This window comes from Lepisma saccharinum, chromosome 20 (genome assembly GCF_977018435.1).
Source record: "Lepisma saccharinum chromosome 20, izLepSacc3.1, whole genome shotgun sequence".
In the NCBI taxonomy this organism is placed as follows: Eukaryota; Metazoa; Arthropoda; class Insecta; order Zygentoma; family Lepismatidae; genus Lepisma; species Lepisma saccharinum.
The window spans coordinates 35,860,528-35,886,525 of record NC_139248.1 but is presented as its reverse complement, the minus strand read 5'-3'; the positions used below and the strand labels follow the sequence as shown (position 1 = coordinate 35,886,525).

The window sequence follows — 25,998 nt, the reverse complement described above, 5'->3', positions numbered from 1 at the left end:
TTTAGGAACCACTTTGGCCCCCCTGCCAAAAATTGGCTTTTATTGCATCAGTGTATATTGTCTCTATGACCTTACTTGGGTTATTCCGCCAAATTATATGCTTCAAGTCTCCTATACTTTGGTGGAGCCTGTTCAGGTTCTGCCCCCCACTTGTGGGTTCCACTGCCGATCCAGCAATGGTGAAGAATCTGTACTGTGCCCTGGCTTATATAGATTTACAGAGCCAATAGAAACACTGCTTATTTAAACCAATCAGAAAACACCACATCATCACATTATGTCATAACCATTTAATCAATTAATATTGTACAACATGATGCAATAGAAGTGGACCGGGAAGTAAATATGTATGGATGTGGGTAGGTGGGTATGGGGGTGGGTTGGGGGTGCATTCAGAAACATGAGCTTTTCTCTAATATTTTTTGCTGAAGTATTTTCTTCTGAGCGTACATCCCGTTTTTCTGCTGAGCGTACATGCAATCCATACCACAGTTCCTCGGTGCGAGAATCTGAGAAACTGCCCCGAGTATTGATCCGGGCAGAGGAACTGGCCGAGCGGCCTTCAGAGGCACTGACCTAGCACAAATACCTGTACAGACATGCATGTCCCAGAAGACACTGACCTAATGCCATGTATATTGATTTTATATAACAACTTGGACAGATATACAACAAACAAGCTGGATGTAACAAATATCAGATTTTGTATATGCAAAATATCCCAGTTTCAATTCAATCCATTTATCTGAATCGAAGAAACCAACAATTCACATATCCCCATATCATTGTATGCTTGCCCTATTAGTACCTCTTTTGCTGTTGTGCAATTTTCTTGAAGAGGCAATTTTATTGAAAAAACCTAATAGAACAAGATACGCCGGTATGAGAAATATGTGAATTAAAGATATTTTAGTAATATACGACGTCTTAAGAAAGGCATATTTGGCTCCAAAGTACTTTGTCTAATGCTTATTACCATTTCCCTATTACTGGCAAAAAGAGTTAAAAATATTGACATATTGAAAAAAATTGACTTGTTCCCAAGTGTTCACCGAGTTCAGACATTTGCACATAGATGGCCCTGTTGTTGTTGCTTATCGAATATATATATTTTTTGGGAATATCTCTAAAACAGGCAAATTTTGTTTACTGTTTTCTACAATTGGCAATACTGACATGTATTACTCACCAGATGAATTCAAAACACAGAGACCCATGTTTGTAATCAACACTTCAAAAAGGAAACAAGTTGTGGTGAATGACAGGACAAACATTAAAATTATCTGTGAATTCCATGAGGCATTACCCGATGACACCATATGTAGTGTTATTCTCATAGGGGAAAAATCATATGTTTATGATGTAAGAAATGAGAGGGTCACAGAGCAATTCTAGAAGAATTACATTGTTTTAATATTAGATAAACAAATTGAAGCCGGTATCCAATTGAACTTAAACCAGAAATAAATATGTGTGTGTGTGTGTGTATAGGTGTGTATGTATGTGTGTATGGGTGGCCTAGTTTTAAGTGTGGCCAAAAAAAATATCAAGAGGGGCATATTTTTGACAGGTTTATGGACAACAATCTCACAGAAGTGCCTTTTATAAGTGTAGCCTCATCAATCTGAGGGGGTCATACTTTCCGAGAAATTCCCGAGGGCATTTTTTACAAAAATCTTGGATTAGGCAGGGTTCCACACTAGAGCAAAAAGCTCATATGGCCATGTTGAGCTTGTTTTAAGTGTAAGCAAATCTGCTGGAGGGGGGTTCATACTTTCGTGAGTTTATCCTATATACTTTCCCACTACTCTCAATACAATACGTAACATTCGGACGCTCATATGACTACGACTTTTGACACTGTAAGAGTTAATATTTTCAACATAGGTTTTGAATAGGGTGCTGAAGGGGGTGCGTGAGCACCTCTTCGCGCCCCCCTGACGCCGCCCCTGTAGGTAACGATTTTAGCGGGATATTTCCCCGTGTACATTGAATGGTGCAACATAGCCACATGTGACAAGGCACCTAAAAAAAAATCATTAAAAAAAGATCCATAATAATTACTGGAAAGTTGTGTTAGCATATCTTTTATGAATTCGTGGAAATTATATTAGTTTAGAAGAGTTGAATTCAAACTGTAAATTATTACTACCATAAAAATCAATTATACACAGTATGTTTAAGCATGTTTTAGAATTCAAATATCTATTTTAGAATGTATAGAACAATGATCAAGTTTTTAGTTTATGGTGATGCTTCTAAGCAATGACAATTATTGATCTTGTTTTGCCATCTATGGACGGAAAATACAAGCTTGATACTATGACCTTAATTCCATTGCCAAACGTGGATTGATGAGAGTAGAGGCAAAAGAAGGGTGAATGATGAGTCAATCTTTTCGGCGCCCTCTTAGACGCAGAGTGACATATTAACAGGGTGCACTGGGATTTTGCCGTTGTATATATATGTATGTATGTATGTATGTATTTGTATGTATTACGACGTAAGTAACCTTCAGTGTGTTTTCTCTTGGTTTCAATTAACTCCTTCTGCGATCTAAATCCGCAAGATGAATTCTTTGTAAGGTATGATGTAATGCATTCTTTAAATAAGTTATATCGCTCTCCGTCGGTTACTTTACAACTGCTTTATATAGATTGCAGCTTCACTTGAGGTGGCGGACAATCTGGTAAATAAATATTTCCAGAAGCATTAACAACAATAATTCTACAACAGGCTATGGCCTCCCCATGAAGTATGAAATATTTAAATGTAAATCTATAAAAAGCTAAGAAAATAATATTGACGAATTTCAGAGTTTGTAAAAAAAAAAGATTTTTCTTTGCATAAGTAAATGGGTTTATTGTGGATAGGCAGGCTCCAGAAGTCTGCGGTCTCCAATATTAGGTAGATTTAGTTTTGTAACCATTGATGCACGGCTACCAGAAGTGCCGATTTAGACGGAACAGTCCATTTCTTTTAATCGCAGCACTCGCTATCTCCCCTTCTCTACCGTTATGCGCGGCCTTGTTCAACAGATTCCCGAAGATAGAATGTAGGTCAATGAGTTTCGCCTGTGCGTTGACGAATCATTGAATGAGGACACACTCTTTCATATGATAATGTAATAATCTTCTAATAATGTCATCCTATTTGTGACGGAGTGGTTAGCACATTGCGTTACGACGCCAGGGGTCCCGGGTTCGAATCCCGGAATAGGCATGGATCTTTGTGACTGTCCATACAGAAATTTCACCATGTCATCACTCATCCCCATCTTCGCAAATTAGCCAAAAGTGACACAAAAAGCGAAAAGCAAATCAATCGATCGATCAATCATCCTACTTGTCGGAGCTCTTATTTATTAACCTCAGATGTATCATTGTCCTTGCCGGATGCAGGTTATTGGCTCTGTTTGCTGATTGCAAGAAACGAAACAATATTCTCAATCCGTGGCGTGACGTGATTTTCTAGAAGATCCTACACTCAGAGAACTAAATGCATCATATCGATTGATCCATCAGAATGCATCGGTTGATGCACTAAAGTGTGTTTTGTGGCTTCTTCAAAGAATCAGATTCAAATTTGATGCATTTGGGTGCATTTAAACTACATAAACTCTGTAGCTCAGACCAAACGTTTAAGTGCATCATCCAAAAAGATGCAGGAAGGTGCATCAAGGAACATCAACTGATGCATCGAAGTGCATCTCGACTGAAATAAATCCACACTTGAATCAAATGATGGACTTTGATGTTTCTTTCACGACATACAAAAATGCACCCAAATTCATCAAATGTGGATTTGATTTTATTCTTTGAAGAAGCCATAAATCACACTTGAGTGCATCAATCGATGCATTTTGGTGCATCAATCGATATGATGCATTTAATTTTCTGTGTGTAGGAACAACCGCAATGTTGAGCAATGCCTGCTCAGTAACTACTGTAACTACTACTTTAGTTAAAAAAATAATGAATTTCACAAAAGCGTACATTGGAGGTACAATAGTATAGTTAATTTACCTGAAAATTGGGTAATATACTGCAAAGCCGTAGTATGTTCCGCTTGCACAATCAGCCGACTTCGGGTCACATAAAGAGAATGACAGGTTTTACAGTACAGGGACAATTTCTCACTTTGGTAATTCCCTACAGTCAGTCTCATAAATAACATTACACTCTTATCATACAATTTGAATTAGTAAAATTGATACTTAATTCACTAGAACGTTCAAATGCATTCCTTAGGGAAATCTCTGGCCTTCCCTATGGCGTTGTAATTGTAATTAAAGGTTCCGGGTTCTATACACGGTGGAGGCATATTGGAGTTCGGGTCCTATTTTAACTGTAGATAAAGTCCCGATTAGCCTGTCTGTGCATAAGGTGAACTTAAATCCAGGGGGATTTTTCTATAATTTGGACCCGTAGGCTATCATAATTTTGGGGGGCTCTGCTGACATTATTATTAACAGTATTGTTGTAATGGAACTTCACTTACACTAATTGCATTCCAAAGATGTATTTAGAATAGCATAGAACAGAATGGTCTTTTTATTGTCTACTGAGCGAGGTTCAGCCTAGGGCTGCCTTTCTTTCCTTTTTTCACTTTTCGTTTATATGCGCCACTTGCACTATGCAGTTTACCACAAAACACTAATACCGCACAAACACCAAAGGAAGAGAAACAGACACTACATTACGGTAGCCACACTGCTCTCGAACTGAGAAACAAGGTTGTTGATTTCAATCGTCAAACTCCCTCCACTTTACTTCTTAAGGCTCGCAGGACCTTTGGCATGCGAATGGGCGATTTTTTCATATTCCTCTCCATTCGAAAAACCTCTTGGATATTTCAAACTATGAAAAATTACATACGCTTAGAATTCCTTCTAGAGCATTGACGTGAATTTTCGTGTAGTTTTCTTTCCCTGTTGTCTAGATAGCTATTATCAATAGTTTCGTGATTACGTAAGTGTATTAAACTATTGATAATATCTAGCCTTAATGCTCACATTCGTTTCTTAGAGGAAATATTGTTTATATTCGAGCAGTATTACATGACCTCTTTTGCAGTCTGCCATACAGACTTTTACTCCGGTTAAAATACATTACTAAAAATAGGGTTATGATATAGGAAGTTATTTAAAGGCTAGGAAATACTAGCATCTACCTTCTTTCATGAAATAAACAAGTTAAAGGATTCGACATGTTGTTTTATTTTGCTATTATCACAATATTATGGACTTTTAATATTGATGGTCTTTGTCACTTCTGTTGTACGCCATTCTAAAAGCACTGGACTTTGCAGACGTGAATGGGCTGAAGAAAGTCCTTGTGTGCTGCGATTCGACCAGCGTGTTGCAGTCTCTGGATTCGCCGTATTGCCGGCATCCAGTAGCGCAACGGATATTCAGACGGCTTGTGTCCTTATCTGCCAGTGCCGATGTACAATTCTGTTGGGTCCCTAGCCACGTGGGCATCCAGGGGAACGAAGCAGCTGATGCTGCCGCCAAGTCTGCTGATGCAGATGGCGACGTTCTCGTCCACCTTTTGCCAGCTAGCGACCTGCAGAATGTGTTCCGTTGTCGCCTTCTTGACATTTGGCAGACCGAGTGGGATGTGGAAACGGGGAACAAGCTTCACGCTGTTAAGCCCACCATAGGTGCTTGGCGTTCCTCGTCTCGTCCCTCTCGGTGAGAAGACGTTATTCTTACCCGCTTGCGTATAGGACACAGCCGTCTCACACATGGTCACCTACTGCAAGGACTGGACCCTCCGTGGTGTCGTGCTTGTAATGTTATTTTAAGCATCCGACACATTCTCGTTGAATGTGTCGATCTTGCTTACCTCCGGCAGACTTTTAACCTTTCCGGCTGTTTGTCATCCCTCTTGGGTGATGGCAGAAGTATTTTATCACATGTTTTTAGTTTTTTGCGAAGAGCTGGACCCTTCCACCGTCTGTAAGGAGGTTTTTTAGTTTGTTCTGACTTTTAAATGTGTTGTGTTTGTCTCGTGCAGGTCTTTTTACAACCTTGCACTTTTAGTTTTTCCCAAGGGGCTATCTACACCCCTTTTTTAAGTTCTCAGTCAGAATTTTAGATAAGGGATATTTTCCCGTATACATAGAAGGGTGCGAAATGGCCTTAAGTGCCGACGCACCCAGAAATTTTAACTCAAACTCAAACTCAAACTTCTGTTACCTTCAGGGTCTTATTTTTGTGCGACCCCTAGACTATAGCCTAGTAGCAAATACCCCTCTTCTTAACACAAAATTCCAACTTAGGGAAATCCCCATTAATACTTGTACAAGAGCTCTATTCTGACAAGTCCTCGTGAATATTGTTGTTTTGTTTTTTTTTAAAAAAAAAAAAGAAGAAAGAAGTGCACTTTGGTTCATTTATACCTCTCACCAACTCTCAGTAGCTGTGGAATATCTCAGGATTATGTGTTCTTTTTATAGTTAGCCAGTGACTTTTATGGTCGAGGCGTCCGTAGAGCGGTGGGTTGCGCGGAGGGAAGTATGATCGCGTATGCCGGCAACTGGATGCAACATCCCCGTATAACGGGGGTCCATACCTACGCAATGAAATGAGCACGTACCTTGATTGATTGATTTGGTATTTTAAGTCCACTTTATGCACAGTAAGGCTAATGGGGACTGGACCTACACTGGACCCGAACCGCTATGTGCCTCCACCGGGTATCGAACCTGGGAACCCTTGATTACAAGGCGACGACGGATCATGTACCTTGTTACAAGAGGTGATGGAAATGATCTCCTCCTGCATCCACAAATTTAAGGCATATTTATAGGAAATTTTCACTAACATGTATGAATTCCTCTTCCGAAATTGCTTCAATTTCTCTCCTGATATTTTCTTTCCATTCTTCTAGTGTATGTCTGCAGGTTTAAAAGCTTTGCAGCTCGCCACTCAGACGCAGTGGCGATTCAGAAATTGCAGTTGGGAAGGGCGAATTTCGGTCGGGTATCTCACCTCACCGAGAACAAATTTAAACTTACATTTGCACTTTTTTATGTAAACAATACAAAGTACTGTGAACATGAATCAAGTTGACTGCCATGTTCTCGAGATTGGAGCATAGTTTTGCAAGAATAGGATCCCACGGCTTGAATAAATGGATATTATTGAATTTTGTCATAATTCCTCCCATTACCACTGCAAACTTTACAAGTAAAGTGAATGAATAAACAAGAAAACAAGAACTTAGTTGACTTAAACTTTAAAAATATATTCCCGAGTCTGTTAAACTTGTTGATAAAAGGCAGAACAACATTTGAGTCTTCAAAAATATTACACGTAATAACAACCAGTTGGGAGGGGCGGTCGCCCCAATCGCCCTTCCCGTGGATCCGCACCTACGCAGACGTCATGAAAATGTCTATTTCTTGTGCAAAGCGCCGGAGGGATTTTTGATTGTACTAGTTTCTCCACATTTACCCTTCGCTTCTTATCAAGAGCAGACCCTGCTTACCTAAATTTGTTCACAAGTATCCGAACACTGTCTCTGTGTGAAACAGGAACATCTGGGAATTCTCCTGCAATACGTATTCTAAGTTTCTTACAATAATTCGTAATGACGTAAGAGTCGTACATAGAAATACTTTATTTGCAATTGTACGGATAGCGTGGCATTATTAGGCTGCGGAAAAGCACCAGTAATACGCATGGCCGTATTTAGAGGGGGGGTTTCTAGGGTTCAACCCCCCCCCCCGAAACTTCTGACATGTTGGATTAATGGAAGTTCAGAAACCTAAAATCTGTAACAAATTTTCATTTTTTTTTTTCGAAGCATCACAAAAATACAAGGAGACAATGTTGAAAAGATCGAGCTAGAATTTTCATACATTTGGAATTCTGAAAGTTGAGTGAAACAGGATTTATTCTCAGAATCGTAGCCAACCCGCGACCCCTCCATTTTCACTTCTGCTGTCATCTTTCCAGTGTTGTTCCTGCGTCACAAGGAATATAGACTGAAGATTCCCTTATGATTGTCCCAAAATTCCCTTTCCAGCTTTTAAATGTCCTGTCCGATAAAGTTGAAAATCCCCCCTTGACAGGAGTTCAAACCTAGGATCTCCAGTTTCTTAGCGCATTACGTTCGCGATTGAGGTTACAATCCATGCACCGGGCTAAATTTTTAAAAATAATAACTGGTTCCACACTTTTCAAAATTCCAAAAATGTAATTTTAAAGTTAAACAACAAAAACTTTATGACTAAAATTTCCATCTAACTTTTAAAGCTTTTTCTTGAAGGTGTCTAAAGTTTAATGACGAAGTATAATAATTGTGCATTTCAGTACACACTGTATGAAACGTAAAAAAACGAAAAGAAACTTGTGCTAGATATTCACTCATCTGCTGGATTGAGTAAGCCACCCTCAAGGATATAACAATAATATAATAATAATTATTATTAGTATTATTATGGAATAAAATTGTTTTATTATTATGAAATTTTAATAATTATTGTACAATTACTGTTATTATTTCTATTATTCAAATTTCTGGCGACGCCCATGGGAACAATTATGAATGAACCCCCCCCGAAACTTTTTCCAGCCTACGGCCGTGGTAATACGTAAACTAAAACACTTGTTAACACCTTAACACTTCACAAGCACGTGCAAACTGGACACCAGTTATCTGAATACTGAAGCACTGACAAGTGACAAGATCAGCGTGCAGCTGTGGGTCTAAATGCCAACAGGCGGGATCCCACTTCCCTCCACGGACGCCTTGACCGTAAAAGCCACTGTGTTTATAAAGGGTGTTCCGTATAGGACGCCGAATTTGAATCGAGTGCTATTGTCTTGTTTCGAGGTTGGCAGACCTGTTCTTACCAATGTTGGCATGTGTTGTCATGCCAATTAATGTAGCCTCAATTGTTTTGACTCGTTTGTTGTGGTTTCCTTTCGAAAATCCTCGAATAATCCAGGAGCGTGAAATCCATCCATCCGCTGAGAACGACTGTGTGGTGTGGGTTTTGGCAGGTGGAGTGGGATCTTACACCTTGTGATTTCTTCTTATGGGGGGTTGTGAAATCACAGGTGTACGCCAACAAACCACGAACCTTTTGGAACTGAAGGCGGAAATCATACGGGTGATTGGAGGCATCGGGACAGACATCTGCGAGAGGGTTATCAATAATTGTGTGGAGCGTATAAATGCAAGCAGACTCAGTAGGGGTGGACATATGCCTGACATTGTCTTTCATACGTAAATGGAAGATGTTACTGCTTACATATATGTGAAATATAACTATTTTCATGATTATTTCCCTATTTTTATTTAATTTTCTAATTCGGCGTCCTATACATTCACGCAACATAGTCCCGGAGATATAATGATTATTAATTAACACATGTTTCGCGAAACAAATGAAAGTCTAATAATTCACTTTGTTTTACGTGTTGTACATGGTCTCTATGGATATGCCTAAAATCGTTTTCACGTAGTGAAGCCACAATGTCTCTTGTGGAGAAACTGCGTTGTGTTGCCATTTAAGGTGCGGTAGTTCTTATCACCGGCCAGGATTACTGAGCTTCCTTCCTTTCTCAATAAATATGTTGTATAGGCTATATTATATATTTTTATAGTTGTTGTTATATTTGTTATAGTTGTTAGTTTTCCATTAATAGTTATTATTAATCGGAGTTAACAGAACACGGGGAAATTCTTATGAAATGCAAGCATGAGTGTTCTATTTCATAAATTAATTTATCAAATGTGTTTATACAGAAATGCAGTTTTACCCAAATGTTATATAAGTATTAGCTACCTTAATCGATAGCACTTATTACATAACGTGTCAACTGATAATACATGGCTGAGACTCACGGCTAACTGTCTCCTTACTTCGCGCACTGTTCGTCTTAAAAACAAATAGCAACTACAGGAAAGTAATGCTTTTGAAGTCCTTTGAGTAATAATGAGTAATAATGTTGACAAGTAATAACATTGACAAATTATCAGCAACACCATTACCAATGACAATTACACAGAAGTGTCGATTGTTTTTGTAACAATTGCTCTGATTTTACGGCATGCTTTAACGTTCTGAATGGAAATGATGATAAAAACTTGGTTTCAATGAAAACTTGCATTTTCTTTATTTAATATAATATGAAATAAAGTTAAGAATTTTCGTCCTCACCATCGTGTTCTACATGAAATTTCCTACGTTACTGTAATTTCTTTTACTTCTCATAAATTTGAAAATCGACAAATTTGGCAACAGCGCGTATTAGTTTTCCATAAGAAAAGCATTGTTAATAAGAGCCCATTGTGCCTTCAGGACGTGAAAACGACTTTAGGACAATAAGGGATATTTATACAACAGTTTGGTTTTCAATTAGCTACTGTTTTGTCTTATTTTGAATTAGAATTGTGTATGAAAAGGAATTTTATATTTTGGCAATTCATCTAAATACTTTAATTCCTGTTGGTACAGCAATGATTTGTGTAGCTGTAGTAAAAGTATATACATCTATTTGGAACACTCAGTGTACTATACGCTATAACTCCGTAATCTGAGACTCGGGAATGCTGTAACTCGGGATATTCTGGGCACTGAAACACACAACACTTTAGAATTTTGGCTAAACGTTCCTGCCACTTAGAAATTCACTTCGCACTATGCTTGATCTAAGTTGTGTAGCAAATTCCACATACAGTGGAAAGTTTTGTCAACATTTCAAAATACATAATTATGTTACATATATTGACCTAGATATACACTGCTGGACAAAAAAAAACCGGACACTTGCATTTTTTGTGATAACGCATAAATTCTGATTCGAAGGCTAACTAAATGTTGCAGAAATTATTGGAAATAAGAAAACCTGAATATATTCAACGGAAAAAAAATAAAATTTATTGTTAATAAGTTAAATTAGAACAAAAACGAAAGTTACAGAAAACTACCAAAAATGAAAGAAGGAAATCTTAGCAATATCTTTTTTTAACATTGTTAACTGATACTGGTGTAAGCTGTCTAGTAGCGGGTATTACCTCCCCGGGCATCAATTAAAGTTTGTAACCGCTGTGGCATACTTCGAATAAGGTTGGTAATCACTTCTTGGTCCAATTGATCCCATTCTTCTTGAATAGCACGTCTTAGCTCTTCAATTGTTTCTGGAACTATTGCGCGGTTTCTGATATGTCGTTTCAGTTGATCCCATACGTGCTTTTTCGAATTTAGGTCCGGACTTTGTGGTGGCCATTCTATATAATCGCGTAATCCCAACTCCATCCAGGTACTCCGTGACAATATTCGCAATGTGAGGACGAGCATTGCCATGCATAAAAACAAAATCTGGGCCTATGAATGGTGCATATGATACTACATGATCTGCCAAACATTCCTTAATATACCTGCGAGCTGTCATTGCCCCATTCTCTACAAGAACCAACTCTGTATGTCCTTGTAAAGAATACCTCCTCAGACCATGACACCACCGCCTCCAAAGGGTGTTATTTCAAGGAAACAACATTGTGCATAACGCTCATTAGGTCTTCTATACACATGTTCACGCCCGTCTGATGAACGTAGGTTGAATTTTGACTCATCGGAGAATAAAACATTTTCCCACTGCTCCACATTCCAATGTAAGTGTTGTGTAGCAAATTCCAGTCTTCGCTTCGGGTAACGTGCTAACAACCTGGGACCTGTAGCCGGCCTCCGAGATGATAAACCACTTTCATCCAGTCTTCTACGAACTGTTCGTGAAGAAACCACAGCTCTACGTATGAACATTTCTCAAACGCCGTGCCACAATATTTGAAGTTGTACGACGGTCTCTTAAGGCTATGATACGCATGAAACGATCTTCCCGTGCTGTTGTGCATCGTTTCCGACCAGAACCCGGTCTTCTACCATAGGAACCAATTGCATCATACCGTCTGAGAGCTTCATGGATAGTACTTCGTGCTATATTTAGCACCCTAGCAATATAACGCACACTACGACCATCATCACGAAGAGCTACTGCTTTTACTACCTCTTCACGTCTCATTTCAAGCTAGCAAACTTACAATACACTTGCAAGAAAAACACCAGTAATGACAATGTCAATAATATCTGTTACTATGAACCAAAATTCATGGCTCTCTAGACATTAAACAAAATAACATCAACAGGAATTGAAAATCAATAAATTAAAACAAAATTGCATAAAATTGATTTTGAGCCTACTAGGTATTCCAAATAAGTAAATATGAGTAAATAAATAAATAGATAAATAATAAAAAAAAAAAGTAAAGTGTTCCCCTGTGCATAGCACCACGCCATGAAGGCGTATAGGGGGTGTGGGGGTAACGCCCCACACTTTCTTGATCCGGTCGTGAGTGGGGGTGATGTGATCAGCATCACGCCCCTGACCGCCTTTACCCCCCAGGGTTTCCCCCAGGTACCCATGTTATTCGACGCTGGGTAGGCGCCGGGGCCGCTTCCACCGTTAGAAAAGTTCCCGGATTTGAACCGGCCGGGGATCGAACCCGGGACCTTGAGCATGGTAGTCAGACGCGTTACCGACTGAGCCACCGCGGCCACAACGGAAAAAATATGGAAAATGTTCAATAATGAATGTTCAATTGTTCAATACTTAACTGAGAGCATAATTCATAAGTAATTACAATTCAGATAAGGTGTCCGCTTTTTTGTCCAGCAGTATAATATTAACAAATGTATCACATTTGTGTTACATGATCGGTTCTTAATTTTAGTGTCCAGCGTTAAATTCCATATGCCCACTTTCACTTATAGGTAACTAATAATTCTTCATCTCTTATTTATCTTGCATTTTACCTTCACGTATACTATAAAGTAATAAGAATCACAAAATATTTTTATCTTTAGTAACTTTTTGCTCGAGTTTTGTTCAATTGTTTCACTTCAGAGTTTCTAAAGATCTTGTGCTGCCATCTTCACTCGTTTATATAAGTTCGCTGATTCAATGGGTGGTATCAATTTGCAGTTCAGGGATCGTCAAACAGTCGATCGCGAGCTACCGGTATAGTGAGTAGTTTGGTTGAAATAGACTGCAGATAAGAGTGGAAATACGAGGGTCACTATTTATATTTTGAGCCTAACAATGAAAAAACATGAATTTGGCATTGAAAACTGCTTTATTGTTTTTCGAGGTATTCTCCTTTATGGTCAATACACTTTTGCATTCGTTCGAACCATTTGTCAAAGCAGTTTTTCCAATCTTCTTGAGACACCTCCATAATATGGTTTTTGAACGCATCAACGGCGTCTTCCGCCGACGAAAATCGTTGTACACGCAATTTATTCTTGACATTCGGGAACAAGAAGAAGTCATTGGGTGCCAAATCAGGACTGTACGGCGGATCACCCATAAATTCGATTTTTTGACAGTTCATAAAGTCGGTTGTTAGACGAGATGTGTGACAGCTGGCATTGTCTTGATGAAGAATGATCCGACGGCGTTTGTTTGTTTTCCGTATTTGACCGAAGACCTCTGGCAAACAAATTGTTGTGTACCATTCAGAGTTGACCGTTCTACGTTCCTCTAAAGGCACAGTTGCCACATGACCAGATTTTCCGAAAAAAACAGGCGACCATTTGTTTCGATGTGCTTCGAGCGCGAACAACTTTTGTTGGATTGGGTTCATCTTGAAACACCCATACAGTCGACTGCTGTTTACGTTCCGGCTCATATGCATATATCCATGATTCGTCACCTGTTACAATCTTATATACGTCTTTTGAAGCACCACGATTGTATTTATTGAGCATTTGTTTGCACCAATTGACGCGAGCGTCTTTTGAGTTTTTGTCAAATTGTGTGGGATCCAACGAGAACATACCTTTCTCACAGCTAAATGATCATGTAATATTTTATATATGCTGGTGGAACTAATGCGTATAGTTGCCTCAATCTCACAGTATGTCACATGACGATCTTGCAGCATTAGGTTTTGCACAGCATCAATGTTTTCTTGAACAACAACTGATTTTGGACGACCTTCGCGAATCTCGTCGGTGAGCGAATGGCGGCCACGATTAAATTCGTTATACTAGCGTTTCACAGTGGCAAAGGATGGGGTTTCATCGCCAAATGTGGAAGTAAGTTGATCGATGCACTCTTGTCTTGATAATCCATGTCGAAAATCGTAAAAAGTCATCACACGAAAATGTTCACGAGTTAATTCCATTTTATTGTTGTCGCGCAATCTCCAAGGCAACATAAACAACATAAACAACACAAATGAAGCTATTGACAAAACATTTGAAGTACGTTATGGTCAATAATGCCAGACGATTCCGTGCAAACGTCAAATCGCGCCTAACTTCAATCAGTGTTGCCAAGGCTCAAAATATAAATAGTGACCCTCGTATTTGAGTGAAACTTTGGCAGAAATATTTGCTTTTGCTGATAGATGGACATATCGACAACTAGGTGCAATATGTGTGACAACCTATTCACCCAACCAAACAAATATTGTGGTTGAAGTAAGATGAAAATTATTAGGGGCAAATTTTTAAATTTTCCTGTGTTTGTAAGAAAAGTATTTACATGTTTTGAATTCTCTGTATGTTGCAGAGAAATTAAAAATAATAATTTGATGTTATTTCATTTGATTTTTGTTTTTAGCGTCGCTTTTCTGCAACTTTTGGCTAATGGCGACGATGAGGATGAGTGATTATGAGTGACAAAATTCATGGAGGGACACTCAACAAAGAAAATCCATGCCCGGGACTGGGATTCGAAACCGGGACCATTAGCATCGTTGCGCGTTGTGCTCAGGGCTGGCGGGAGGGAAGGGGGGGCGAACCGTGCCACCGCCCAGAGCGGCAAAGTTTCAGAGCGGTAAAATTTGAAGAGAAGAAAGAAATAAGCCTACTGAAAACCTGAAAGTTATAATAGTATATAACTTGGAAGTTAATATACGCCAACCCACCGTTTTGAAGGAAAAATTAGTAGTCTCACTTCAAAAGCACTGAGTGCCACAAGTTGAGAAAACAGATTCGATGTCTTAACTCCGTTGAGATATCAAGTGGGAGAAGTCTATGATGCTCTCCTTCAAATAATTGGCGACAATAAAACTGTCCAAATGGTTATACATGAGGCTCAGTATATTGCAAACCAGTTGCCTGGCTTTACATTCCCTTGCTCACTAGCTATCTGGTATGACTTTTACTCCACGTAATGTAATGAGCAAATGTCTTCAAAACATTAGTCTACGATGTGTTAGATGCTGTTAGATGATTTCTTTGAAAAAAACAGGGGTGATGAAAAATTTCAAAGTTTATTAGACGCCACTTGGCAGCCTGGCAAGCCCCCCCCCCCCCCTTACACTCGTGGAAGCGTCGAAGGGCAGCGACCTGTGAGTCCCTGTTGATGAGAAAGAATTGGCATCGAATTTAGATATAGATGATCCAAAGGTAGGCTACACTGTACAGGTCTAAAATCGAAGAAAGAAGCAGTTTTCAGTATGATGAAACTGTTGAAGATCCACAAAAACGGTACAAAGTTGATTTTTATTACCAGGTTCTAAACGATTATTTTAGCTCCAAGAGAAAAATTTGAGCAGCTTAAACATCATAGTGATTTTTTCTATTTCTTTTATGATATTAGTAAGCATAAAGATATGCCATCTGCTCTTTCGTTTGAAAAGTGTAGGAAACTTGCCGGTATGTTAAAACATGAAGCCTATCGATTTAAAAGATGAATTGAAAGTGCTTTCGGCTATAATAAAACAATTACACCAAAGGAGACCTTAAACTGATAAAGGGTCATGATTTTGCACCTAATGTGAGTGTAGAACTTCGACGGTCAATCATGTCTGATACACGCTTGTCTCCATTTTATGCAAGATAGCATTATATGAAAAATAATATTACGTGTACAGGTAAAGTTCCACTTGCATATAGCACCATGTCATGAAGGCACATTTAGGGGATGTGGGGATAGGGTCAACACATTCTCAATCGCGACCATTTTGGAGGTGATGTGATCAGCACCACTCTCCGGTCGGTCGTCTTTAACTACCAGAATTGTCCCCAGGCATCCATAAATTTGAAGCTGGGTGAACCCCAGAGCCGCTTTATGAGGGGACAACGCAAGAAATAATTCAGAACTTAGATCACCCACGCGGGAGATCCGGGAATATTACATGAAATTATTTTAATAATCCAATCATATCACAGACCTACAACGGTAAACATATGAAGTCAAACCTTCATTTCTTTCCTAATACTTGTTACATTTAAGATACATTTAAGATAGAGGGAGAGAGAGTTTTCATAAAATTTAATAATAATATAATATTAGTGTCGCATTTTTTTAAAGTACAACTGTGGACGAGCGACATATCCTTTTGTGCTTAATAGTATTGAAGTAGCGAAACAAGTCTCATTATTTATTTTATAGTTTGATATTTTACTTAGGAATATATTGATTTTCAATTTCCCATTGCTGCGTTATGTCGGGAGGGAAGGGGGGGGGGCGTTCGAAAGGTAGCGGCATCTACCGCCACCGCCCAGGGCGGCAAAATAACTAGCGTCGGCCTGGTTGTGCTTACAATCTCGCATTGGAGATCTGTTTGTATGAGTGTGTATCCGTTTCTAATATTCCAAGAGGTCGCCAACGTTATTTTAGTTTCTGATTCTAGCCACAGTACAGAGGGTGGGTGACTCTACGAATGGGCGAAAATAACGTTGCGATCCGTTTTCTTGTAACTCAACATCCAGAGACTGTTAAATTTTTACGGTAGATTAATGTAAATTTTACGCTAACTTCCAACGGTGTAACTGAAAACTCATTTTAATGTTCTCTACCTTTACAGTGGTGAGCAGTGTCAAGATGGAAAAAAGGGGTGGGACGTCTTCCGCACGGTGCCTGCGCAGGTGAAGGGAGGCTCGATGGCCAATCAGAGAGGCACAGACGTCTTCATGAGGGTGCTCAAGGTCATCATCTACATCCTCGTCTTCATCATCGTCTTCGGAACGGGAATCGCCTCCAAGTGTGCAGTCTTCCTAATGGCGTCCCAAGTTACATCAGGGAAAACCATTGAGGTCTGCAATGATAACATTGGTGAGTTTCTACATTACGATTCTCAATGTTAGGAATTCTATTTTGATGAACAGGTGCACTAAGAGGCTAAGAGGCTTATCGTGCTACAGTTCCCGCCATGAAATGATCTGTCACCTGCGGATTGTTGTTGCAAAACGTAATATGCTTTGTGTAACCATAGCGACTGACTGTGCTGTTGCACGAGCCCTTCGAAAGGACAAGCACACAATATGAATGGACTATTCAAGCCCTTGGTGGGCAAATTATTTTCCTCTCGCCACTAGAAATGCCTGACTGATCTGTGTGCCGATTGCCTTTTCTTTCCCTTCACTGGAAGGAGTCTCCTTTATCGCACAACGCGCTACCAACTCTTTGTGTTCTGACTTCAGACGCGGAACGCTTGCATTGTTAGGTTAGGTCTGTTGGGTTTCGTTCTCTTAGCATAAATACATTGTAAATGTATTATTTGTCCTGTTAGAACAAAACCTAGCCTAACAATGAAAGCAATCCGTTGTAAAGTCAGAACACAAGGTTGCTAGCAAGTTGTGCGATAAGGCCGGCCGCACACATGATCCGACATGACGCGACGAGACATGACGCGTCACGACGCGACGCAACACTACGATACACAAAGCGACACGACGAGTCTTGTTGTGTTCTTCATACAAGAACAAGAACAAGAGTTCAAAAAAGATGTTCATTACTTCAATCCCATTCATTGTAGTGTTCCATGACAACATAACTTTACAAATTGCTTACAAGAATGAAGTTGGGAAGGGTGGTACGCGACAGTGTGAGTGACGGGGAAGGGGGATCATTGATATCCCCATAAAAAACAGTTATTTCTGGCAACGAAAGTTAATTTTCATTACCATCATAGATGTTTCTATCCCTCTGCCGTTTTGTCACGTTATATGTAAATATGATAATTTAATTTTAATATTTTGTTTGGTACATAAACTAAATCCGTTGCATAACAAAGAAAATCATTAACATATACGTGTAAACATGAAAGCCACTGAAGCTTTGGAAACACTTTTTTGTGTGTGAGGAAATGAGTAATCAATTGCGTAGCTTTGTTTGATATTGCATTTCTAGTAATTTTTCATTATAATATTAATTTACCTCCCCTCAAAAGAGAGTAGATTTCCTTGTAAATATATTTCCTGTACACGTGAATCCAGCAATATATGAACCCCCTGCAAAAAGGAAAAAGTTTAATTCGCCAATAAATATCAAACTGGCCTGAAGACGGTTTTCCCGTAGAATTTACGATACATTTTGTACACTACATTCTCTGTCCATTCCAATAGACCTATTTTCCTATGGTAATGTAATTGTGCACTTCATTCAATAGCGCATAAATTTTGTCTTTATTACGGTGCTCTTACTTACTTACTGCCCTGTTCACCCCTCTTGGAGGCATAGGGCCTTGATAAATGCACGCCAGCAGGTTCTGTTTTTTGCCATCTCTTTGATCTCGATACAGATCTTCCCTTTTCTCTCTGCCTCTCTTTGTACTGTACTCCTCCAGGTGTTTCTGGGTCTTCCTCTTCTCCTTGCACCTTGTGGATTCCAGTCTAGGGCGTTTTTTGCTATGTTTTCGTTATCTTGTCTCAAAGTGTGTCCTTTCCATTTCCATTTCCTGTATAAGTTCTCCTTCTGCACTTCATTTTGATTTGCTCTATTCCACAACTCCTAGTTGGTTATTACTTCTGGCCATCTAACTCCTAGGAAAAATTTCAAACATCTAATTCTGTATACTTGAAGCTTATTTCATATACTTTGAGATTCTATCTATGCTTCACATCCATAGAGCATTAAATAATCTGATTTTTGCTTTGATGGTTATTGCATTTCCATATCGATGAGAGCATTGGGAAAGCTGTTCTTGCTTTCATTATTCTGGCATTCACATCTTCTTCCGACCCACAGACTTGGAAACAACGCTACCTAGATAGACAATTTTTTTTAACTTCTTCGATGTCCTCATCTCGAATTTTCAACTTAGTTTCAACCTTATTGGGGATCCTAATATATTTTGTTGTGTTTATATTTATCTGTAAAACCACCTCTCTTGCTGCCTTATTCAGGTCCTGTAATTTACTCTGAATATCTGTAAATATATTGGCTAATAGGCATACATCATCTGCAAACTCTAAATCTTCCAAACTTCCTGTCATAGCCCATTGAATTCCTCTTTCCCATTTCTTCTTGCTGCTTCATCCAGAACTAAAACAAACATGAGTGGAAACAGGTGACAGTATTGTCTGACACAACTCAGACAAGGAAAGGGTTCTGATGTTTTCCCTTTGTGCAAAACACAGCAGGAGTAGTTTTCTGGATGATGGATATGATCTTATTGGGTACACCCAACTTGGCCAGTTTCTTCCATGAGCTATTTCTATTTACTGAATCAAACGCGTTAGAGAAATCAATAAAGGCTAGATACAATTGCCTATTTCATTCCAGTGATTGTTCCACTATGACTCTGACACAATTTATGAGGTCTGTACACGATCTTCCTGCTCTAAATCCATGTTATTCTTTCCTTAGTCTTTTTTCAAGTTCCTTTTTAATTCCATTCAGTATTTTCCTTGTAAAAACTTTGCTTGGACTGGATAAAAGCGTAATGCCCCTCCAGTTCTTTTACAATTGGATAAATCGCCTTTCTTTGGGATCTTAATTAACAGACCCTTCTCCCAATCCGGTGGCAAGGATTCATCTTCTCATATTATTTAATTAAATCCTGAAATCCATCGTCTTCTTGCTCTTCCTCTGAATCATTTCCAATTCTATTTAGCACTCCCGTGAAGTTTTCCCTCCATCTTTCCATTTGGTCCTTTTCATGTTTATTCTTCACCGGTCTGTCAGCATTGAAGGCTCTCATTGACAGCATTTTTGTTATCTGATATAGTTTTCTGCTGTCGTTTAAGCGTTTCTTCTGCCAGATGGTCAATCCATACGCGCTTGTCTTTCTTGAGGTTTTTCATTACTTCTCTGTTCTTGCTTTGGTATTATGTATTGAGGTCCTGTCTACTGGTTCTGGATCTTGCATTTATTATTTTTGCTTTTATTTCCCTTCTATCCAATATTAAGCACTAGGATTTATCTGAAATCCAAGGTTTCTTCCCGATTTCTTTATGGCCTAAAGTTTCTTCCTGATTAATTTGGGTCCATTTGTCATTTATTGTATTTAGTGGAATTCCATCTTCCTCCTCTATCTCATTTCTAATACTTAAATTCTATTATTTTGCTGTAGAATGAATATTTTTTATTTCCTTTATTTTTAACTTGTCAGTGTCGAACTTCTTGTAATTTTGAGTAAATCTTCTCTGTGCTGCTATTATGTTTAGTCTTACTTCTGCAACCAAAAGATCGTGATCAGAGCTTACGTCTGCACCTATGTTATTCCGCTAAGGAAATTTTCCATTTCTTGCTAATTGCAAAATGATCCATTACGGTGCTCAGTAGAGGAATAATCGTACAACGGAAGCCTGGCATGGAGAAGAACGATTAGCTTCTCTGAATCAAACTCCATTTTAAACCTTGACCGCACAGTCAATTCTACATGTGCTGTCAAACGATACAGTAATGAGTCACATACAGGTGATGCACTAAGGAGAAAGAATTCGCACAGGCGCAGAGTGTTTGGTCGCATCGTGCTCCTGCGAGACCAAATTCCACCGACGTTCACTGTTTTGACACAAACCGTCGCAACGTGACTCGAGTTGACTCGAGTCAAATATATCGTCTGTTGTGCTGCGGCCCATAAGAGCCCCATGTTAAACGTTCACCGAGTCGTTTTGAACAAGAATGACTCGTCGCGTCGCGTCGTGTCGGTTCTCGTGTGCGGTTAGCCTAAAGACATCCCCACTGGAAGTCTACCAAGTATTCAAATTTCCTCGCAAATGAAACGGCGAGCTCTGGCTGGTTGAGGACAAATCAGGTGTTGTCTCCAGGACTCCTCTTAGTGGGTGAAAGCATCACGTGATGGCTGACACTGAGTGGCGGGAGGATAAACTTTCTGAGGTATAAAATGGATCTACAGCCACATAAATCAGGAGAAATCATGCTTTGTTATTGAATCTAGAATACAATTAAATGCCTATAGTTTATTCACTATTGAAAGAAAACATTTAATGATATCCCTTGAGCTCTATCGTTGTTCGGATTGTTGGTCAATAAGGTTTCTAAACTTTTGGAATTTTCAGCTTATGGTATGTAAATTCCATCGAAAAGTGAACATGACCATGAAGAAATTAAACGAAGTATTATCCATAAGTAATAACACATATGACACGTGTATGGAAGGTCACCAGAATATTTTTTTATCAAGTGCTCAAAGTGGGTGGTGGCGTGGTTGATGTTATCATCCAGTTAAGCAAATTCATATAAAGCATCTCACTAGAATAATTTGCATATGCCTTCTCCTCACATACTGCATGTTCTCCATGTTGTTCCATACTAGCATCTCCCCATTTCCCCACACTGGGCAAAGCCTTCTCCCTCAGCCAGGAATTTTCTCTTCAAGCACTGAGGAGCAGACTGAAATTTCATATTCCATCAGTCATAAAAACTCATATTTTACCTTTTATTATTATTATACATTTCATTTTTTTTACAAATCATAAAATCGAAATTGAATTTAATATACCTTTTCGTTGTTGTCAAATTCAGACTTGAGTGCCTATTTAAATAAAAACTGGATTCGACTTGCTACCTTCCCATAAACATCTATCACTTTCTTGACGAAGAATTCTTTTACTTTTTTTTGTGCTTTTTCATGATGCGCAGATATCAAACAGACACCACTTAATTTGCTGCCTTTCATGGCACCCTTCATCCATATTTCCATGATACAATTTCAACATTAGAATTTTATGGAGTTTCTCCTGATATCTCAGGGATGATAAGTGCCTCATCTGCGGGCCGTTTGCGTACATGGCTCTTACAATCCAGAAACATATGGTTGGCAACATTGCAACAATTTGGTATTGCCTATTTGTCCACAGGTTCGGGTCCTGTTACGGTCGCCAATGATTTGAGACCCCGGCCTTTGCCTGGATACCAAAATACCTTCTCTAAGTTCACAGATTGCATAAATAAAAATGTAGACACATCACAACTTCGAATATATATCTATATTAACACACTTGTACAATCACACAATGATAGCATTCATAGCCATTCTTTGATGTTCATTTTTTATCAACAACTTTCTAAACAAAATAAATATGTATCAGTGTTGCAAGACCTATTTTTTTTACCAATAAGTTCATAATAATTGTGAATGTTAATATTGGACAGTCACAATAAATTCCACCTCCTCCGGGGGAAAATGTTAAATGTTGAAAACTTTAAAAATGTTCTTCATAGACTTCTTCCGATGAATAATTACAAGTAAGAATTCACAAACAAAATTAAAGTACATTGCTTTTATTCAAGTCTACAAAATACTAAAGAATGAAATACTGCAACATTGCTTTCAGTTAAATAGAATTCAATATTATTGGCATGATAAACATGGGAAGGTTCTTGCCCTGTCAAGAAAAGTAAAAAATATTTGAAGAATTGCTTAAATAATTTTCGGGATGTTGATTCTGTAAAAAAAAATATCAAACAGTGGTTTTGCAGAGACATGCTTTGCCAATATTCAGATAAAATTTGAAAATTTTCTGTCGAATAGATCTCCAGAAAATCGTGTCTAAAATTACTCCATAAGCTTACACAGGCTTGACAAGGAAAATGCTTAACTTTTCACGAGTGCATAAGATGATCTTAATGGGTGTGATATAACTTGGATTATATTTATTAGATAACAAGGGTTAATATAAGCGCAATTGCATAAAATCTATGAAGACGAGTTAGGAGTTTCATTGGTCCAAACGCAACATAAAAATCAATTATACCAGTCCCCTCCATGTCCTCAGCTACTTGGCATCCAACATTCCAGTTGGCAAACAACTTTTACTACGTTTCTTACCTGGCAATGTTTATAAGGCGACGTCTCACAATTCAATACGGCTGAAAGAGGGAGGTAGAGGGGGTGGGGGGTTAAATGTCCTCATGCTGTAATGCGCTAAATGCGATTTTTCTTTTCTGTTTGAGAGGCGGGACGCAGGTGGATTAATGGTTTAAAGATGAAGTCGATCCTAGTTAGGGGAAAAATAACTGCATATTCTTATTTCTGAGAAAACGCACATGTAAAATTATATGCTACATCACCCCTTCCCATTTGAAAATCTGGAAGTAATTCCAATATGGCGGCTTAAGATGGCCGCCATGGCCATGATACACACTAGCCCCATCTGGTGTGCCCCCACCCCAATTACCCATATCCGAAATTTCATCGCCCTCCGTCAAGTCGTTTTCAAATTAAAAGGGTGGTGCCGGACGTTTGCCTCACCCTGTATATTATGGTGTCGTCTGTCATTGTATGCGAATATACAATCACTGACAGCAATTTTGAAACACGTACTTAAACTGTGTGTATCTCATTGACTGAATTAAAATTTTACATTTATTTTGCTAAAGACTAGTTTTGAGAAAAATGGTTACCAAAGTTGTGATTACACTGCACTTGTGAATGTTTTATCAGATGTAAAGGCAATTAAGGTTTAGCATGACAAGTTCCTAGCCATTGGGAGTGCTAACGGACAGTCAGGTTCTGGCAGGAAACGCACGTCTGATGAAATGGTACAGGTGATCGGGGAGGCCTTCGAGAGAATGTGTGGTGTACACTGATGAAAGGCAGAATTGTCGGAACGTTTTTCTTCATCGAGCAATCAGTAAACGGGAACTGTTATTTGGACATACTTGAGCAATTTGCTGTCCCTCAGCTCCTTCCTCTGCAGCCAAATGTGATCTTCCAGCAGGATGGTGCACCATCGCACTGGAGTTTGGATGTTTCGTGAATTTCTGGACCGAACTTTCCAACAGCGATGGATAAGACGCAATGGAACAATCAGGTAGCTATTGCGATCTCCGAACATAACTCCCTCTGGATTTATTCTTGTGGGGTTATGTAAACCACGGTCAACACTTCACCTGTATATGACCTTCGTATCTCCGCAGGAGAATTGAAAATTCCATCAACTCCATCACCCCTGACATGCTAGTGCGTGCATAAGTCGAGATCGAGTATCGGCTAGACATTTTGAGGGTTACGAGAGGAGCTCACGTAGAAGTGCACTAAATTAAAAAACAAACAAAAAAGTTTTGAGTTGCTTTACATAATGCCACAAACAGCAAGGCTCTTTGTCGAAGAGTTTCCTCACAATTGTTATTTAAAATCAGGGATGTCTCATGTGGACATCCTGTGCATTACCTAAATTTGAAAGATATGAAGACCTGATTAAAGAAGGAAAAAGATCCAGAGTGATTCAAATAAATGGAATTCTGTAGACAATTTTCACTAGTTTTGTATCATGAATTACAATAAATTACAATAAAGATGTGTTTTTCTTTTAAATAATACAACAATTTAATACTGTAAAAATTTCAATGACTCCTTTTTTCAGAAATTGTTGACTTGTTTGTAAATTGTATTTCTCTTAAAATGTTATTTAAGTTAAATATATAAATCTAAAAAAAATAGGGACTCAGTTCATCTAAAGACTTCCAACAAACACTTCGTAATCTTACAAAATGGAAAATACCATTGCTTGGTTCGAGATTAAGACTTTCAACTCGCAGTTATTCTCATAAAATGTTTTGTAGTTTTTTTGCAAAACTTCTAGTTTTAAAAATATATATATATATTTATTATAATGAAAGTTTACACTTTTTGGAGCATTTCTGACAAACCCGGACGTTGCTAGGGGGCACCGTTCCAGAAATATATCAAATCATAAAATATCCAATATGGCGGATTATTTTCAAGATGACGGTCGTCGGAGCACAGATATCGATTGGCTACTCGTCTGAAAATATAGGTATTTAATGATGGAACAAATAATCCTACCAAGTCTCTTGCTCTTATCAAAAACTTAATGATTCGATACTTAGCCGCCGGCCTGTGATGAAGATGCACTTTTTTGGCACTATCCTCCATTTTGCAACATATTTTATAGCTTATTTTTTTTATTCAAATGCATTAAGTCTTATATTGTTGTAAAGGTTATGAATTGGGAAACCACTTTTATTCAAAACAATTTCCTGCCATTTAATTTATTCAAAAGTTACAAGGCAAACAAAAAGTGCTAGAAAAAATACATATTTTTAGGATTATTTTTTAAATTACTGTAAAAGTACTGACATTAGCGAAGAACTAAAGAGCATCTTTTTCATAGTTCATCTAATGAGGATCAAGCTTAAAAGAAAAGATTTTATGGTTACGACAATTGGTTACTGAGATATAGGTGATTAAGTGGAAAGTGCGCCATATTTGACGCCATCTTGAATGACTCAAATTTCTCAAGATTGACAGAGTGGCATCAATCGGATCTGAAATGTACATAACATAAGCTTTCAAAAACAGTCAAAACATTTTATTCATACCTCAAAACAAGGTAATGCCACATATAGGCATTTGTCACCCGGACTAAGCGACTAGAAGCTTTAGAAATTAAGCTAAGATGATGATGGAACATGTGAAGAGGACAAAGTAAGAACTAAAACTACAATATGTTGGAAAGAGTTGGGGAAAGGGGGGGAATGCTAGAAGTGATAAAAAAACCTAATAGAAATTGCCTTGGACACTGCCTAAGAAAAAACTGCATGCTAAAAAACGCATTGGAAGTTATTGTTGACATGGATAGGATCCTGGAAAGAATAAGCTATTTGGTTAGAGATAATATTAAATTCAGTGAAGCCTAAGCTGACAGAAGTGTAAGTTGCAAGATTGGAAACCCTGGACGATGAAGCGAGAAACCTACCTATTAAGGGCAAGCGGGACAGTTTCCGCAGGGCTCTTCCCAAACTCTTAACCT

The 25,998-nt window shown here is 38.6% G+C and overlaps 1 protein-coding gene across 1 annotated transcript in view; it reads left to right on the top strand.

Moving 5' to 3' along the window:
• LOC146003421 (chitin synthase chs-2-like) overlaps positions 1-25,998 on the top strand; it is a 191,233-nt gene that overhangs the window by 26,123 nt on the left and 139,112 nt on the right. The window contains exon 2 of the mRNA XM_083141704.1: positions 16,839-17,086. Within this exon, the coding sequence (XP_082997830.1) occupies positions 16,839-17,086 (248 nt within the window). The remainder of the gene's footprint in view (positions 1-16,838; positions 17,087-25,998) is intronic.